A 19,836-nucleotide genomic window follows, 5' to 3' on the forward strand; every position below is an offset into this window, starting at 1 on the left:
CAGCTGTACAACAAAGCGAATTGGCTATACATATATGTGTATCCCTCTTACTTGGATTTTCTTCCCATTCAGGTCACCACAGAGCATTGAGTAGAGTTCCCTGTGCTATATAGTAGGTTCTTATTAGCAACTGAGCTTTTTGTTCTCCATCAACAAGTTTTTATCTCGAGGACACTGTGAATCACATCATTGATGTCATTTCCTTCTGAAGCTAGAATGCTTAGAGATGACCGGGCGATTTGCTTCTAGCAGGTGTAAGAACCTCATGGCAGGTACTGGGGTACTACCCTGTTCCTGCTTCATTTTATACCCTCCTTGTCCCACTGCCTGCCCCTGATTTTTGTTCACCCTGAGTGGTCAGCTTCATGGCTGAGTCATAGCTTCATGTCCACCCAGCCGCCCCATCACCACTCCTTTCTCGTGTCGTCCACTCCCGTCTCCCCAAATGTTCTCTTCTCCCTGCCGTGGACTGTCCATTCCCTTTGCTCAACAGAGGACAGTTCCTCTATTGTAACTCTCTCCCCTACCCCCACTCTTACTCCTTGTCGGCTTACTCAGCTCAACCATCAGTCACAATCTCCTCTAGACAACCGGTCCCTCACTGGGTGAAGTTGGCTGATACCGCCTGTGTGACCCATTGCCCCCATGCAGACTTCTGTTCTGGCACCAGGAAAAAAAATTCATTGAACTCACGTGTTCACAAAACAGTCTGCCTCTGCTTAACGGTGGACAGGGACCGGATCTTACTGTTCCTTGAATCCTGTCATGCCTTGCACAAGATAAAGAAAGAGAATGAATTAAGTAGTGTCAGATGTGGTAGATGAGTCACCATAAGAATTCACAGATGATCACTGGACTGACTTTGCAATATGGAGGTTGTTGGTAGAGCCCTTCAGGGGAAGGGTGGGCATAGCCTGATTCTGTTAGAGGGAGAAGGAGGTTGGGAGCATGGAGCAGACAAGGAAGAGTTGGGAGGAACAGGGAGAGAGCCTAGGAGAGGGGGCAGAAAGAGGAAGTCACGTGGAGCGATCAGAGTCTATATTGCCATCTTACGTGTGTCTGTAGGGGTAAAGCATAGCGCTCCCATGCTTGGGTGAAGGTGGTTGGTCTCCAGCTGGTGTTCAGTAAGGCGAAATCTTATTTTGAGTCAAGTCTTTACTTCACAGCAGCTCTTTCTGCCTTACCTCTTGTTAGTGTTTACTGTGTATCTGCTTTTTGTTAAGAATTTTCTTTTGAGGTAGATTTGTCCCCATCTTAAGATTTGTATCCCTTCAATAGCAAACACAGTATCCTGTGCAGAGTGATGTTCAGTAAATGCTTGAAGTTTTTGCTTCAGTGCGTTTTGGTTTTCCTGACATCTAAATTATAAAGTAGCAATGCATCATGAATAATACTAACCAATAAAGGCAAAATTATTTTATTTGGCACTTGAAATTCTTTTTTCACATGAAACAGGAATATGTAGACGTGAACAAACCACCCCGGTCTACCCGCCAAGACCACTGTCACCTCTTGGGTCCGGGTTGTGCCTCATGCTGCTTCCTCTGGAAACTCCTCTCTCAGCACAACGTTCATTGTTTTGAGACTTACCTGCCATACCATTGTAGGCAGCTAAGGTGAGGGCAGCTGGTGCCCAAAGAAAATGAACTGGACTGGACATGGCTTTCTTGGGCCTAAGCTGTTTTGTGATCTAAAGTGAAACTGAAAGTCACTCAGTTGTGTCCAACTCTTTGCGACCCCATGGGCTATACAGTCCATGGAATTCTCCAGGTCAGAATACTGGTGTGGGTAGCCATTCCCTTCTCCAGGGGATCTTCCCAACCCAGGGATGGAACCCAGGTCTCCCCCATTGCAGGCGGATTCTTTACCAGCTGAGCCGCAGGGGAAGAGCTAAGCCTGGCCTGAAATGCTTGCCCTTGAGCAGGTCTCAGTAATTAATGATCAAAGGGAATGAAACAGAACTGTTATCAGGCAAGAGAAGTTACAGTAACAAAGTTAATAAATCAATTGTAAAGACTCCCAGTTCTGTTTTCAAAGTAAACATTAGCCTGAAGCACTTTGAGCTCTTTTGTAGAATTCCAACACCCCTCCCTCTGCCTTGAGCCCTCAACCACAAGATCAACTGGAACCTAAGGAAAGATGCTCTTGGCCTTTTCTGACCCTCATAACTTAAGTCAGCTGAAGCTTGGAGTCCTGTCAACATTTGCCCCAGTTCTGTGCAGAAATTCTCCTCTGCTCAAGACCCCTTCATGAATAGGCATATACTGCCCAGGCCACTTGATGGTGATGCGTGCACACTTAGCTTAAAACTTTCCTAGTTTTGGTGTTGGGGAGATGTTGCCTTGAGAAAGATCCCTGGTGTTTTCTTTATTTGCTGCAGTTAAAAACTCCTTCCTTCTCCCGCTCTTTGGCTTGGTTGTCTCTCTTTGCTTGATACCCACTGAGAGATGAACCCAATTTTGGGGAGATAGCACCTCTCCTGTATCCTTTGCTACTGTGCCCAGGACAAACTTCTGTCACTTCACTGTTCTCGTTTGGACATTTAACCTGTTTACCTGAACCAGACTGATTTTTCTTTAAGGCAGAATAAAATTAAATTTTTTTTTGCTTGTATTTTAGAGTTGTAAAATGGTAGCCTGATTTTTTTTTGGTCTTAGTATTATGTTAAAAGTATTTTTCTATTTTATTATAATTTTAGCAGCTGCTTATTTCATCAAAGGAATAACCGTCTCCTGTCACTGGCTATGCAGGTTTTCAGTGTTTTGCAATAAAATGTTACTACCTGCCAAAATTGACAGTGAAAAATAAATATCCCTTAAACTTAACATTAAAATATTTTTCATTGCTATAAGGTATATGTCAGGACAAAAAGCTATATTTATAGAAAATGAAGATAACTTCCCTAGTACTGAGTTTTTGGGCAGATAACTTGCACCATTCCGAGGGTCCAGAGTTTAAGGTGTGCTGGGCAAGCTGCAGCTGTGCAGCAATTGTTACTAATCAGTTCTAATGTGATATAAAGAAGGGCCCATGATTTGGGCTGAGCTGCAGAATGTAGTAGTGGGAAAAGAAAGTACTATTTCCTGAGCACCATAATACATACTAGGCAGATGGGTGAAACTTTTATTTAAATAGGGAGTTTGCTTGCATGTATGTAGGAGGACTTCCCTAGAGCAGAGGACAGTTGTGTGTATGGTCATCTGCTGAAGGATAGTTGCACGTTATCTGGAATTGACTTATTAATATAAATGTAGGCATCTTTTAAAGTCTCTTGGAGATTGAGTGGCTGCTACTTTGAATGTTATGCAGAACATTATATATATATGCATATATATGTGTTAAATTTATATATATGCAGAACGTTAAAGAGTCTGAAAACCCAACTAACAAACCAGGAGAGCGTCAGCAGGCTCGTTAACCCCAGAGCACCTTGGAGGTGCTGAAAGGAAAGGAAGGCCATGTGTGTGCGCCTGAAAACTATACCGTATTGTATGGAAAGAAGTCCTGCTATTCCCGATCAGGCAGATGGCTCCACACTCAATACACAGGCAGTTGGGAATGTGGCATTTTCATTCCTAAAAATGCCTGCCTCATAGTTAGATTCTCTATGGCTACTTCAGGCTGTTGCTGTTGAGAATTTAAGTAATATAAAAACCAGAAGTGTTTTTTTAAGTATTTAAAAATTACCTTTGTACCTCTAGTATCATATGAAATGTATGCTTTCCCCAAGTACAGCCAACTGTAACTTTTTCTTTATATATGAATTTTTTAAAAAAGCTTTTTCAAAGTTATGTTTAAACTGCTTTGAGAAGGGAAGGAAAACAACAACTTCTTTTAGAGGGGACACCACTGAATACAATTTCCTAAAGAATTAGGTAATCTTTGTAAAGTCTCTTTTAATGTATGAAATCTGTTTAATTGTAAGTTTATATAATCCTGTATCCATTTTCTAAATCCCCTTTAGCCTTACTGGGTGCAGGTTCTCTGAAATCCCTGAGGAGGAGGTAACGGCTGGATTGTTGAAGGACAAAGTAGGCTGCTAAAGTTTCAAAGCCTGATGCATGAAGGGAGGGAATCCATTGTTACGGCAGCCTCGCACCAAAGCCCAGTTCATTGACTGTGAACCTGCTCTGCCGCAGATTCCGAGTCCGAAGGGTCCCTGAGCAGACTGGAAGCAGTGACCGCGCACTCCTTTGACGAGGAAGCAGAAGCCCCGAGCAGTAGACAGCACAGAATGTCCGAAGGCAAGGACTGTGGTGGTGGAGACGCGCTCTCCAATGGCATCAAAAAACACAGGTAGGAAGGCCTTTCCCAGCCAACACTGCCGCCTCTGTTCTCAAGCGCATTTGGGTTTGTAAACCAAAGTGTGTGGCCGAGTCCTTATTTTTTATTTTGCTTTTTCCTCTCTGCTGAACGTGTATATTGCTCTAGCACCTCAAGGAAAGGATTCGACTTAAATACTTAGTCCATTTACAGAAAGAACATCATCAGCTGTCATTGCAGGAACTAAGCTCAAAACGTGGTTTTGGCTACCATTTTAGGGAACCGTAAATCCTTCAACTGGCTGTTTAGAAAGGCTCTTCAAGCTCCCTGTTGAAAGTGATGCTGGCTTCCTTTTTTTGAGCATGCATCTTTAATGACTGCCTCTCAATGCTATTTTAGTTTCTTGTCATTTGATCTTCCTGTTGGCTTTGTTAACAATGGATGGTAATATTGCCTGCTTATTGAAACAATTTAGTTACATTTAAACAGAGACTTTTATTAAGACCTGGGGTTTGTTGAACATAGCCCTTTAATACTGTCTAATAACATTAGTATTGTTTTTTTATTCCCTTGATGATTTAGTCCTAGAGATTGTCCCAGTTTAATGAGATGTCACAGACACTGGAGTTCTCTGGTTTCACACAAGTTTATAGGCACAGTGCCTTGTGTACATGCTGGTATTCATAGGGTACAATATTTTATCAAATTGTCAGTGAAAACTGTATTCTGTTGTCATTGTAAAAAGCACTTTGGGGATAAGTACTTATTAATTTCTACAAGTTTTTTTTTTTTTTAACTGTTTAATATTTATAGATTTGTATAGCTTTAACTTTGTTTCTCTATAGGATTCTGGCTACCATTGGTCTCAAATGTTGTTGTACTGAAAAATGGTACTCAGCACTTCTGATATGTATCTGTCCCATGTTAACAAGGAATGTTTTTTCTTTGTACGTATTTGAAAAAAATCAGTGAGTTTTAGAAAACAGACCAGAGTTTTCTTCTGTGCAGTTAGAGGGTATCTTCTAAACATGCTTGTTGGTGTTTATCTTTTGATGGAGGTTATCACAGCAGCTGTTGTCCTGAGCCGTGAGGGCCCATCCTGACTCTGCGCTGCAGTTGCTATCCTCTCCTTTATGGTCTGGGACTCAGTTCTGTGCAGGCCATAAAGTACCTAAGTGTAAACCCAGCAGATCTCAGTTTCCTGGCCTCTAAAGAGAAGACAGCCTTTAACTGTTTAACATACATCATGATGGTCTATTGACAACACAGGAGAAATCTTTGGAATGTTCAAAGTACACAAGTAGTGAGATAGAATCGTTAAGATATCGGAAGGAACACTGTGCTTATTAGATGCTGTCAGAGCCTATGGCTGAAGGGGGAATTTCTTGGCTTTTCAAAAGCCTGGGAGCCTGTTTGTGTGTGTGCCATAATGCATCATAACAGGAGTTATTTTGCATCTGACAGAAATTTATTATATTAATACTGTATTCATGTAGTCTGTGTTCTCTCTTATTAGTCCAACCCAGAATGGCACAGATGTGGAAGTCTCTTCCCTTAAACCCCCCACCCCAACTGCCTCCCGTCCCCTGCTGCACTTGAAGTCACTTTATCTATTTCATGTTCTTAGCCAACGGAAGTACTTAGGCTTTACTTTCTGTAGTATGGATTATGGAAACAACAGGTTCCCCCCAAATATAATATATGAAGCCACTGCAGACCCTGTTCCTATTCCTCTCTGGTGTGTCAGCATGGAGTCCCTAGGAGAGTGCCCACCACACGGGCGGCACTCGGTGTAAGTGACCTCTTTTAACTCTGTTTACTCTCCTTCTCCTCAACAACGATCTGCTTAACTCTGGAGAACCTCTGCCCTCTTGTTCCCTTTTCTACCCCCTTATCATAGGATGACATCATGGAGTGCAGTTTGAAAAATCTCTGACCCAGAGAATCATAAGCTGTAAGGCCTATGTCGTGGTCAGTTAATGTAAAACAAGGTATGCCAGACTCATTGAGTTTATTTCTATGATAATTAAAACAGAGATATTATGGATCTTTAATTCATCCTACTTGATGATTACCACAAAAATAATTCATCTGTTGACTAGGTAAATTAACTCATCTCTTAAATAAAAATTTGGACTAAATGAACTGAGTTCTCCTCTCACTCTGAAAGTCTTGTGATCGCTAACTGAAATCTTGGAAACATGGTTTTTCTACCATATTGAAGTTTAGGAAACTTCTACAATGTCTTTTGATATGATTAGACTTGGGGAGAAAAAGTATTTTGTGTTTTTTAATTCACTCTGAATTCCTGATAGGCTGTGTACTCTGCTGGCCGTTGATCTTTTCTGTGGTTCTGTGCGTGTCTTTGGGCTTTTAGGTTAGTTGGTAGAGAAATATCAACAGAATCAGAGACTGATTTAAGACCTAGAACCAAAAATAGTGCAGAGATGGAATACATACAAAATAAGTGCTTTGTTTTGATGGCACTTTTTTCCAGAAAATACATTGAGTTGCCTTGTGGAAGGTTAGCTTTCACCATTCTGGTCAGGTTTATGTTTTTAGGGCTTATTGTCGTCTCAGTGGTCTGTGTTCTGTGGGATCAGTTCTCTAGTCTTGGGCCCAATTTATTACACTTACTCTGAGCTCTCCTCTTTTAACGTTTTAGGAGTTTGACCTAAGTTGGTATAATTGGTACAGATACTGATATTTATCTAATCTGGATATATATAATGTGAAAGATGCTAACGTAGAACAGGCTAGTCAGAATCTGAAATGTTGGATTCATGTTATGATGCTATAAATGGTATTCCCAGTATTACTAGATTAAAAGATAAAAGCCTATGATCATCCTAATAAAGAAAAAACATTCAATGAAATTAGGCATTCATGATTAATAAACATTAGCAAATTACAAATGGAAGAGAACTCCTTTAATCTGGTTAAAAGTTGGAACACATAAATACTTGATAATGAACTATAAACAACAGTTCTAATTTCAGGAATAAGAGAAGGATGCCTGCCATCACCTTTTCTGTTCAACATTGTTCAGAGGCCATGGCTAGAGACATAACACAGCCCCCAGATTTAGGAATAAACAGAACCATAGATGTCTACAGATAAATCATTATAGTTACGATGAAAGTTTGGCAAGGTTGCTTTGCTACAAAGTCAGCTAACTATTAATACATTTCTGTGCACCATCAACAGACAAAAACTGCAGTTAAACCTGGGGGTGGAGGTCGATTTTAGAATATTTATTAAAAAGTCACTTACCTTGAAATAAATACTGAAAGATATAAAACTTATCAAGAAGGAAAAGTCATTATCATAAGTTTGATTTACCAAATTGATCTATCGACTCAAACATGCTTTTAAGTGAAGTTGCACTTTACCTTGGAAGTTGGAAAATGGTTTCTGAGCTATATCTTTAAGCTCAGAGGGCTTTGAGGAGCCAAGATACTGCTCAAGAACCTGGTTTGAGGGAGGGAAGGCATTTGCCTGACTAAATGCCAAGTTGATTACAAATCTTTGGTGCAGAATTGTCCTGCAGGCAAGACTGATCTGAAGAATGAAAGTAAAAGGTCCAAAGACCCAGACGTATAAGGAAACCTGGTATATGTAAGAGAGGCAACATAGCAGATTGTGGAGGGAAAAAATGGACTGTTAGGTTAGTGCTGCTGGGAGAATAATTTAATACAGAAAAAAAAAAAAAAGGAAATGGCCCTCTATTTCACAAATATAAATTAAATTCTAGATGAACCAAACATAAATGTGTAAGGCCAGAACTTAATAAAATTTTCATAAGAAAATGTAAAAATACCTTTGCAATTTTAAAATAAAGAAGGGTTTTTTACAACAGAAATGTGATAGGGACTAAGTTGTATCTGACTCTAATTAATGTACTTGTTCTTGATGTATTTACCTGAATAAAAGCCTTGCATTCTTTCATAAATGTGGCCAAGAATCTTAAATGTTCAGTTTGCTGAAGTGGTAGATTCAGACTCTAGACAATCCCTTAGTTTACCCTTGGTTTATCCCTCGTGACTACTTTAGAATTATTGGGTGACTGAATAACAGCTGTTTTCTGTGTGTGAAGAATATCCTGACATGTTGAAGTCAAACAGAAAGGTTGAGAATATAAGTTAAGGCAGTCTGCCAAGAAGTAGGATTATACTGAGAAAATGTTGTTAGTTGTGTATAAAAATTATTCAGCTTCTGATATATTTTATCAGTAGTACAAACCCACCTGGACTTCCCTGGTGGCTCAGCAGTAAAGAATCAACCTGTCAAAGCAGGAGATGTGGGTTCAGTCCCTGGATTGGGAAGATCCCCTGGAGAAGGAAATGGCACCTCAGTCCAGTATTCTTGCCTGAAAAATCCCATGGACAGAGGAGTCTGGTGGGCTACAGTCCAGGGGGTTGCAAAGAGCAAGGCATTACTGAGCACACACGCACACATAGAATTACTAGCAAGTCACCCCACTCAGAGGCCCGAAGGTACCCTGGGCAGAAAAACACCCTTGTCTGTCAGGAAATGTTTGGGGTAGCTCCTTGTCATGTAGTGACCAGGGGTCTAGAGACACCTAAGGACCTAGGGGGAAGAGCCTTGCCCAGAATTAGCCAGATTTGAGGTAGTGCCTGGGGCTTCCCAGGTGGTGCTAGTGGTAAAGAACTCGCCTGCCAATGCAGGAAACACAAGAGACTCAGGTTCAATCCCTGGGTTGGGAAGATCCCCTGGAAGAGGGCTTGGCAACCCACTCCAGTATTCTTGCCTGGGAAATTCCATTGACAGAGGAGCCTGGTTGCGCTACAGTCCATAGGGTCACAAAGAGTCAGACACGACTGAAGCATGCAGGTTCCAGAGACACCATGTTTTATGCTCTCACGTTACTCCCTGACTCAGGGTACTTGTTTTCTCTGGAAAGCAGAGGACTGTAATTAAAAAAAAAAAAAAAAAGTATCACTAGAAGCTCACGCAGCTCTCCTGTGGGGCCTTGCTCATTAACAAAGCAGACCCCAGCCTGTGTCACTAGCCCAAGCGAGAAGAGTGCTCGGGACCAGGAAACAGGTAACAGCTCAAGGAGAGAAGGTTGAGAGAGAAGGTGCTGTGTCCTCTAAAGAGAGAAGCTGGGCCAGGGCCCCGCTGGGCTGCAGCCTGGGCAGACTGCCCACAGTCCTGTCTCTGGAACCGTGGGTCTCTGTCATCAGAGGACACGGAGACTGGCAAGTTGGATGACAGTGGCTAACGCTGAGGAATAAGAGCCAGCAGGCCACTCCGATTCCGCGCGGCACCTGTCTCTCCAGCAAAAACATATTTGGAGATTCCTTGACCAGGAGAGGGGATTGCCAGCTTGGCAGATGGGGGTTAGTCAACCAGCAAAGAGAGTTCAAAAGATAACCTGAAACAATAAGAAAAACTTTATCTAGGGTAAGAAGCTGGCAGGCTGTGGTCACTTGGGGTTATGTTAAGAAAGGGGGAAAAAGGTAGTATGGGTCAAGATTTATAATAATTATCTTCACAAACCAAAGCGGACTTGCTGAACTTACTGCCAAGAGTGACTCTAGGAAAATGGAGGCATCTTTTTTTTTTTTTTTAAGGCTTCCTGAGGGTTTCTTTTTCTTTTCTTCAATATTTATGTGTTTGGTTGCATCAAGTCTTACTTGCGGCACTTAGGATCTGTCGTTGCAGTACACCAGCCCTCTAGTTGTGGCCCTCGGGCTTAGTTGTGCCAGGGCATGGGGGATCCTAGCTCCCCAACCGGGGATTGAACCTGTGACCCTGTATTACAAGGCGGATTCTTGACCACTGAGGAAGTCCTGGAGGCTTCTTTCTAGAGAACTCAACCTCTTCCCAACCAATTTTAAAAAGTCAGTTAAAAGGAGTTGCTCTTTTGAAAGAAAGAGCCGAGGCTTAGATGCCCACAGGCCCATCTTCTGATCTTGCCCTGACCCCTAAAATGCCTCTTGGGAGCTTGGGGATCTATAAAACACAGTTGGAAAAACACAGACTCTTCCCAGTAACACTTGGTCATGCTTAGGAATTCTAAGCGAAATACTTAACAGTTAAAAATTCTGGGGCTTCCCAGGATGCTAGTGATAGAGAACCTGCCTGCCTTTGCAGGAGACACAAGAGACACAGGTTCGATCCTCGGGTCGGGAACATCCCCTGGAGAAGGAAATGGTAGTATTCTTGTCCAGAGAATCCCATGGACAGAGGAGCCTGGTGGGCTGCAGCCCGTGGGGTCTCAAAGGGTCGGACACGACTGAGCAGCTTAGCACACAGCATGAGCAGATTTCAATTCTTTTGGTCTCATTTGCTTTGATGTTAGTCAGTTGGGTTTTTCTTCAACAGCTCTTTAAAAATGTATGTGTGTGTGTGCAAAGATGATTCTCTTTAAAAATATTTAATTGGTGATTCATGTGGTTCAAAATTCAGAAATGTAATAGGGTATATTTTGCAAATTTTAACTTCCACTTTTTAAACTTCCACTCCTCTGCCTTTTCCCAATTGCAATCATCAATACATACAATTTTGTTTTTCACACTAATGATAGAAAATGCAGGCATACAGTTCTTGCCCTTGCTTTTTAAAAATACATATGTGCCAAATTATTTATTTGACAAATATATTTTGATGAGCTACTATTAATGCCATATTCTATTCAAAGTGCTGAGGTTACAGTAATGAACAAGCCAAGCCCTTGTTCTGTTGAAGTGCCCATTTCTGAATTGAGGGAGATTGAGAATCTTTCTGTGATCTATCTGTACTTTTTTCCTGTGAATTGCTAATACATCTTGCCTATTTTTTTCTAGGAGTGTTCAACTTACTAATTTTTAGCTGCTCTGTAATACCATTACTAGCTTTTTGTATGTGATACTAGTTGAAAATATTTTTTTCTAGGTTTGTCAAAAGGGACGATAATTCTTAGAAAAATCTCTAATTCCTCCCACATAGCAGATAATTGCCATGTAATTCTTATCACTATATGTCCTTTGAAAAAAAGGACCTTTGACCTAGAAAAGTGTAGCTATTAAGAGTTACTTGGGTTTGATCTCATATCTACCACATTCCTGACTGTAAGCAAGTTGTAATCACTTTGAAACCCAACTTCTTCTGTAAAAAGGATATAATAACAGGGTCTACCTTGTTGGGTTGTTGTGGTAATTCAATGAGATAATCTTTGCAAAGGAATCATAGTGATTTTTACTCATTAAATCTCAGGTGCTGTTATTAGTAGAAAACTAATAAACCTTAAGCAAAAGTAAATAAATGGAACTATTTTTTTTTGTTTTTTTTTTTTTGTTTGTTTGTTTTTTTTTTTAGTTCATAAGAAAAGGACTTTGGATGGGTTTTAGAAGTTTACTTTGGCCTTTGAAATTTGAGAAACAGGTTGTTGTTCAGTTGCTAAGTCACTTTTGACTCTTTGCAAGCCCATGGACTGCAGCACACCAGTCTTCCTGTCCTTCACTGACTCCCAGAGTTTGCTTAAACTCATCTCCATTGAGTTGGTGATGCCATCCAACCATCTCATCCTCTGTCGCCCCCTTCTCCTCCTGCCCTCCATCTTTTCCAGCATCAGGGTCTTTTCCCGTGAGGCAGATCTTTGCATCAAATGGCCAGAATATTGGAACTTCAGCTTGAGCATCAGTCCTTCCAGTGAATATTCAGGGAAACAAGTAGCTAAAATAAAAGTGTTTATTTTGAAATACAATTGTTTTCTTTTGAATGTGAGATAAGGAAAACTATCTCTTATGGTTTCTTTTCATTATATTTTATAAGGACATTTTAAAGTAATGGTTACATCTAAACATAGTTTTTCTTCATTAAGATTACAAAGGTATGGCCGGTTGTAAGCTTATGTTGTCAGAAGTGTAAACAGGAGGTGACTAGAGGCTTGAAGCCTGTTATTCATTCCTTAGTCCCTTGATATTACCTTCCCCATGCAGAGGTCTCATTACTTCTCTTTTCTATCCCTAGGCTTCTTGAATCTCTTAGGTAAATATCCATTTTCTATTTCAGGTTTGCTTTATATGCACTTATAATCCTCAGAATGTCAGAAGAAAGAAGAAATTAAATATTTAATAAAATGTATTTCCTTGCTTGGCATCTTACTCTATTTGAAGATGCAGCCTCCTTCTCTTCCATGTGCATAAACACAAGGTTCTGAGTGCTTGGGAAATAGTCGGTGTAGCTTAGTCTTTTAATGGTCTGCCTTATTCTGTTTACTCTGGCCATTTCTTAATGGTAATTCATAGACTGGGCATCTTGGCTTTTGATGACCGGTGGGATTTGGTCTTTACAAATACATCGAAGTGTCTTCCATTGGAACCGTGCCAACCTGAATTTTGCCTGAAGGAGAAAACAGCCTCAGGGGACATAGAGTTCTGTATTGTTGTGCTTGTTAACACAGAAAGATTTTCCTATTTTAGATGGCACCATATATAATAATAAGGAGTTGTTATTGTTGTTGAATTGCTCAGTCGTGTCCAACTCTTTGTGACACCATGGCCTATAGCCTGCTAGGCTACTCTGTCTATGGGATTTCCCAGGCAAGAATACTGGAGTGGGTTGCTATTTTTTTCTCCAGGGGATCTTCCCAACTCAGGGATCAAACCCCAGCCTCCTGCATTGCAGGTGGACTCTTTACCATCTGAGCTACCAGGGACGTCAGTAAGGATTTGCAAGATGTAAATTAGGAAAGTTATTTTGTTTTCAAAACAAAAAGATCCTTTAACCGTTTCTTTGCCTTGTACCTTTAAAATCTTCGGAAAATGTGGTTCATGCACAACTCTTTACACAGCGCATTCAAGCCTTGTAGAACGTGACAGATCCTATTCATGGGGTACAGCCTGTTGTTGAGTCAAGTTGGTGCAGCACCATGCTCAGCCAGGATGTGAAGTCTAAGCATGAGCTGCCATTCCGCTGCAGTGAGTATTCTCAGAGCCAATTCCTTGCTCTTCTGGAAAAGACTCACATTAATTACACATCCTGGTTCTCGAGCAGGAAGCGTTGCCTCTGTATCTGACAAATGTGGAAAGCATAGATGACTGTCATCAGATCTGCACACTGTGACGATATATGGGGAATATAATATGACTTGTGCTAGAGCAAAGAGACGGAGCCTGGTGTCCTACTAGAGCTGGAGTGAAATAGTGTGTTCTGGGCTGTGAGAAACCCCAGTTTCAGCAAGGCTGGCTGGGTGAACCAAGTAGATTATTTATAAACACAGATCCTTCACAATATTGTCTCGCTTTTGTGCTTTGATGTTTTGGGTCTTTGAGTCCCTTAAGTAGATTGTGAAAAATTCTAGTAGGTGAAAGTGTACCATGATAATAAAGCAATCGAGAACTGTCAACATAGTACGCTTTCCTTTTGCATCTGGTTCTGGCTAGATGACATAGCATAGCTTTGTGGCTTTGGCTAGCATTTAGCCCATCCATGCTTCATCTCTGACTTGAGCAACACCTCACAAAAGCACAGTCCAGAAGCAAGATGTTAGAACCTAGGTCTGACTGTTTGCTGGAGCCACTGTCTTCTGGCTGTAGTGTGTTAACGTCAGACCCAGAGTGCTTCTGCATCTTCAGATGCGTAATATTAATGGCCCCAACGTACATTTGGATTGTAAATTGATATATATAAGATACTTTCACAAACTCCATAGCTTTCGATTCTCAGAATAGTCTGAGTCATAGGTAGGGCAATTATTATTATATCCTCAATTCAACAGATGAACAGATTGAAGCACAGAAAGTTTAATTGACTTGCCCAAGATCACTTAACAAATAAATGATAGGACCTGCAGGCAAGCCAGATATTCTGACTTCAGAGCCTCCATTATTTTCTTAAAATTTAGAGTCTTCATAGATGTTTAGAAGAACAGAGATTTATATGCTTAGGCAAATTCCTGGATTGATATTCTGAAATGTAAAACAGTCTGTCCCAGCTTTTAATCAGTGCAGTTCTGTTTGTTTCTTTTATGTAATAATTTGCAGAGAATTAACATCATCATAGTCCCAGAGAGTTTATTAATCACCCATCTGCTGTTGGCTCAGAGCTAGGCACTATTGCTAATTACAGTGGACATGGAACGCATTTTCTGGGCCTTTGCACATTTCCACTTGTATTAACATGAGTATACAAAAGAACACATGAACGCATTGAAAATTCTGCCAGTTTCAAACAGATATAAAAATTTCTCTTCCTATAATCTCTATTGTCTACCGATTTCCTACCAAAGTAGAATATTCCAAAGGATGTAGGAGTGATTAAAGGTGTAATGTTCCATGGAAATTGTTCCTCTTCAATAACTGTGTGTTCTCTTATTATGAGTGAAGGCCAAGATTTTTGGCTTTTTTCCCAGGATTATGATTGACATTATCTTATTGGAAAGAACAAGAAAATCTCAGAAGGTGAGGTAGACTTCTTCCTCCTGACTGTTGTGTTTGAGGACACTGTGTAATCTTTATTAGCAGAAGAAACCTTCTTAGGAAAGAGAGGAATACTGTGCTTTGCAGTACAGGTATCTTACTGGGCTCCAAGAAATCAGAAAGGAAACTGGCATGTATGTCAAATAACGTCCATGGAGGTGTTATGTGTCGCAGAGAAGAAAGGAACCAGAAATTCATCTCTCCTTAGAAATTCTGTCCCTCTGATGGGTAAGCAGTCAAAAAGATCTCAGGTTACTCTAAAAGGAAGTTAAGTCAGGCTATTGAACTGGCTAAAGCAGATCACAAACTGTTATGTTCATTCTAGAAAAACGCGTGTGGTTTAAAGGGCCAGCTGCTCTCTGAACTGAAGGGCTGGTTCCTGGATATGTTTTCATCAGTCCATGTTGGCTTGGCAATGTGATGATTCTGTAGGCTTTCCTCTTAATCCAGTAATGGTATTAAAAAGTTCAGAGCTACAAAAAGAGGCAGAGTAGTGTTTGCAGAAGGATACTTAATTATCCAGTGCATATCTGCTCCTCTGTGTGTCTTCTCTTTTTGTTGACCACAGCTTGCATAGTCCCCAGACTCTTGTTTTGGGGATCTGAAGCCCTTAACTGCAGTGTCCAGGTGACACGCAGCCTGTTAGACACAGCTTTGCTCCAGAGTTGTGTTCAGGTATCAACCGTTGCCATCAGGCGCTCAGGGCTACTCTGGGGTCTTGCCATACCTCTCACTGCCTGCTGCCAGACTCCTAGTCCAGCTGGAGCACACCCGGGTTCTAAGACGGGACCTTTCCTAGTGTAGTGTCCAAGAAACTCCTGTTATAGTCAGGAAAGGCTGCTTTCCCATTTCCTGCCAACAAAATTACTGGCAGCAAAACAGCTTTAGATCCTTTCTGGAATGTGGGAAGGTGTTAGTAGAAGATTTCGTGCTCCCTGCGTCTGTGCTGCTTAGCTGTCCACACTGCAGAGGGGCTTAGGTCAGCCTTTCAGATGAGACAGGGACGAAGAAACTGGCTCTGACTTGTACTGCGCACAGCAGCTTGCATTTTGTCTGTGTTCTCTGTCTTTAAGACCATTTCCTTTAGGTCTTAGATGACCTTATCATGACCTGCTCTCTATACTTCATTAGTTTACATCTGTTCCAGCCCCCTCATTGCATGAAGTCTTAGTTAATTCTTTGAGATAAGCTGAGCAGAGAATACATACTCTGTCCCTAAGTTAAGTAAGGTCGGCCTTAACTTAACGTGTCATGCCTTCTTGCCAGCTGTGCCAAACACCATTCAGTAGGCTTGACGTGAGGAAATCCTGTTGCCCAAGGGGCCAACTTCTCTCTAAACTGAACGACTGCATTCTGGGTATGTGTTCATCGGTCCATGTTGGCTTGGCGGTGTGATGTTTCTGTAGGCTTTCCTCTTAATCCGGTAAAGGTAATCAACTAACAAGAATAGGAAGTCAATTTATTACGTTACTGAAGTTGGACAAAGAATTCTAAATTTTAGGAAGCCATATGGAAAGCAATTTGAAATTTTAAATATGCATTTTAACTTATTAAAATGAAAATAAGTAATAGCTCTTATAAAACAAGGCCATATAATCATCTTCATCTCCTTGCTATATAGAGCCAGATTTATTAAGTGATAATTACAGGCTTTTCATAATTTAAGAGATCAAAATGAAAAATAATCTTTAAAATACACTGCAAAACCAGATAGCAATATCAGATAATTACATAAAGTTACCACAGTAAGCTTAAAATAGGAAACCAAGTTGTTGGACTTTTAAAAATATGCATAGTCCCTGAAAAGGCTCTGGACTAGTCTTAAGGATCTCATCTTAGACTTGTACGGAGTTTCTTTTAAGACTAAAGGCTGATTTCAACATGAAGATGTCTAGGAGCAGATTAAATACCCAGCTGTCCACCTAACCCCATGACCTGCATGTCTGACTCAGCCCTAAGTTAGGTGCTGATTCTGGGTATGCAGAGAGAACTTGCAACTCCTCTGTTTGTCCGAATTCAAGTCTGGAAGTTGATAGAAGGTACATTACAATATCAGTGTACTCAGAAGCAGTCCAAGCTTGCTTCTGTTGAAAATGGAGATAGACAGATTTTAGAAATGTCATTGTATTGTATAGATATATTTTAGTTATTTTGTGTTGATACTAATATATTACACTTATGAAATGTTTCATATAAACAAAATGCCTTTGAAGATCTTATATCTCCGCATATAAGTACAACTTTATTTACTCTTCCATGACTGAAGAGTGATAGCATTTTTAAGACTATGGACATAAATCAACTTTGGAGGGCAAGCATTGTTTTCCTTGGTTTAATGAAAACATCATTTTCATGATGAAAAAAAACCAGATTGCATCAACTTAAGCTGAAATTCCTTGAGTTGCAAGGCCAGAGAAACTTGTTTTATACCCAGATTTAAATGTTAAAGTATTGAAACAGACTCCAGAAATGAAATAACATTTTGAAACTGAAGTATCTCAACTGTAAACATTCTTGAGTATTTTGTGATCCAGCCTCCTCTTAGTCACAAAATCAATTATGGTAGTTGAAATTCAATCCATATTTATTGAATCAATTTTTTTTTAATTGACTTGTTCTAAAGTTTCCTAAAGATACCTTGTGGAAAGCGGATGACCCCTTTGCTGACTGTCTATGCCAGTGCTTCCATAAACTAGTCTTTTGACCATTGTTGGGGAGAGGGGGTCCCCTAGGATCCTTTTAGGGAGAACCACAAGGTTAAAACAAGTTGCTTAATATTACTAAGATATTAGCCTTTTTAAAATTACTATCCACTAATAAGCATACAGTGGAGTTTTCTAGATACTACGTGATGGTGCGACATCACTGATTCAGTGCAGGAGCAGTTATGAGCAACGAGCTATCTTCTGTAAAACCGGACATTAAAGGGACTGCAAAAGTGTTTAATAATGCCACTCTTCTTACTAAGGTATTCTTGTTTTGGACAATACAGTTACTTTTTTCCACAAAAATGTCATTTAAGTTAGCATATTTATTTTACTGTTATTAATAAGTAAAACTTGTGTTTTTTATTTTTTCTTCTGATATAGTAAGTAGTGATAGATGTAATCCACTATAAAAGAAAACTCACTGGGGTCACAAATAACCTTTAAGAATTAAGTAGATCTTAAGACCAAAAAGTTTGGGAAACCAACAAAGTATAATTTCTTTTTGCTTCTTTGTTGAAGTAAATTTAGCATGCTTTGAAATTCAAGCTCTTAAATATACAATTTGATGTGTTTTGGCAAATTCATATACTCATGAAACAAACCCTCCCTCCCCCCATCAAGATGCAGACTGTTTCCATCACTCCCGCCCCGCCCCGCCCATAACCACCCTCCATTGTCATTTCTGTCGCGATAGGTTAGTCTTGTCTATTATTGAACTGCATTGCGGATGGAATGTGCATGTGCTCTCTCTCTCTCTCTCTCTTTTTTTTTTTAAACTTTTTGCCATGTATTGGAATACAGCCATTAACAATGTGATAGTTTTCGGTGAACAGGGACGGAACTCAGCCATACACATACATAAACATGTATCCATTCTTCCTCAAACCCAGTCCCATCCAGGCTGCTGCATAACAATGAGCAGAGCTCCAGGTGCTGTACAGTAGTAGGTCCTTGTTGGATATCCATTTGAAACACAGCAGTGTGTTGCGTGTAATCTCTTTTTTAGCCTGGCTTTCATCGCTCAGTGTTTCTGAGAGTCATCCATGTCATGTGGTTCAGCGTTGAGTTTGTTTAATGCTGAGTGATAATGCCGTCGTTTGAATATGCAGCAGTTTGTTTCTCTGTATCCCTGTTAATGGACATTTGGGCTTTTCTCACTTGGGAGTTTTATTGAATAAAGCTGCTTTAAGCATTCTTATACACGTCTTCCTTATGGACAGTTTTTCACTTTGTTATGTAGGAGTAGCATTTGGGGGTTCTAGAGAGGGTGTGTACTTAGCTACAGAAAGTTACTGTAATGTTTGCCAAAGTCAGTGTACCATTTCTCTGTGTGAGAATTTCAGTTACACTGCAGCCTCAGCAACGTTTAATGCTTTATGGGTATAACACAGAATCACGTCCTGGTTTTAATTTACATTTCGTAAATGATTTTGAGCACTTACACATGCATTTATGAGTCAGTTTTAAAGTTTTTTTTGGGAAGTGCCTGAGGCTTATGCCCATTTTAAATTGAGCTGTATGTCTGTGTATTATTGATTTAATTTTCAAAATTAATTTTAGTGGAATATAGTTGCTTTACAGTGTTGTGTTTCTGCTGTATAGCAAAGTGAATCAGCTACATGTTTACATATATCCCTTCTCTTTTAGATTTCCTTCCCATTTGCATATAATTCAGTTTCGTTCAGTCACTCAGTCGTGTCTGACTCTTTGTGACCCCATGAATTGCAGCACACCAAGCCACACTGTCCATCACCAACTCCTGGAGTTTACTCAAATTCACATCCATTGAGTCGGTGATGCCATCCAGCATCTCATCCTCTGTCGTCCCCTTCTCCTCCTGCCCTCAATCTTTCTCAGCATCAGGGTCTTTTCCAGTGAGTCACCTCTTTGCATGAGGTGGCCAAAGTACTGGAGTTTCAGCCTCAGCATCAGTCCTTCCAATTAACACCCAACTCATCTCCTTTAGGATGGACTGGTTGGATCTCCTTGCAGTCCAAGAGACTCTCAAGAGTCTTCTCCAACACCACAGTTCAAAAGCATCAATTCTTCGGCACTCAGCTTTCTTCACAGTCCAACTCTCACATCCATACATGACCACTGGAAAAACCATAGCCTTGACTAGACGGACCTTTGTTGGTAAAGTAATATCTCTGCTTTTGAATATGCTATCTAGGTTGGTCATAACTTTCCTTCCAAGGAGTAAGCGTCTTTTTATTTCATGGCTGCAATCACCATCTGCAGTGATTCTGGAGCCCCCAAAAATAAAGTCTGGCACTGTTTCCACTGTTTCCCCATCTATTTGCCATGAAGTGATAGGATTGGATGCCATGATCTTCGTTTTCTCAGTGTTGAGCTTTAAGCCAACTTTTTCACTCTCCTCTTTCACTTTCATCGAGAGGCTTTTTAGCTCCTCTTCACTTTCTGCCATAAGGGTGGTG

General features: G+C 40.5%; 1 protein-coding gene across 5 annotated transcripts in view; it reads left to right on the forward strand.

Annotated features, from left to right (window-relative positions):
• OSBPL1A (oxysterol binding protein like 1A) overlaps nucleotides 1-19,836 on the forward strand; it is a 219,987-nt gene that overhangs the window by 148,379 nt on the left and 51,772 nt on the right. For all 5 annotated transcript variants that reach the window (XM_069569001.1, XM_069569002.1, XM_069569004.1 and 2 more), the window contains one exon: nucleotides 4,140-4,296. In XM_069569001.1, the coding sequence (XP_069425102.1) occupies nucleotides 4,140-4,296 (157 nt within the window). The remainder of the gene's footprint in view (nucleotides 1-4,139; nucleotides 4,297-19,836) is intronic.

Source organism: Ovis canadensis, chromosome 23 (assembly GCF_042477335.2).
Source record: "Ovis canadensis isolate MfBH-ARS-UI-01 breed Bighorn chromosome 23, ARS-UI_OviCan_v2, whole genome shotgun sequence".
Taxonomy (NCBI): Eukaryota; Metazoa; Chordata; class Mammalia; order Artiodactyla; family Bovidae; genus Ovis; species Ovis canadensis.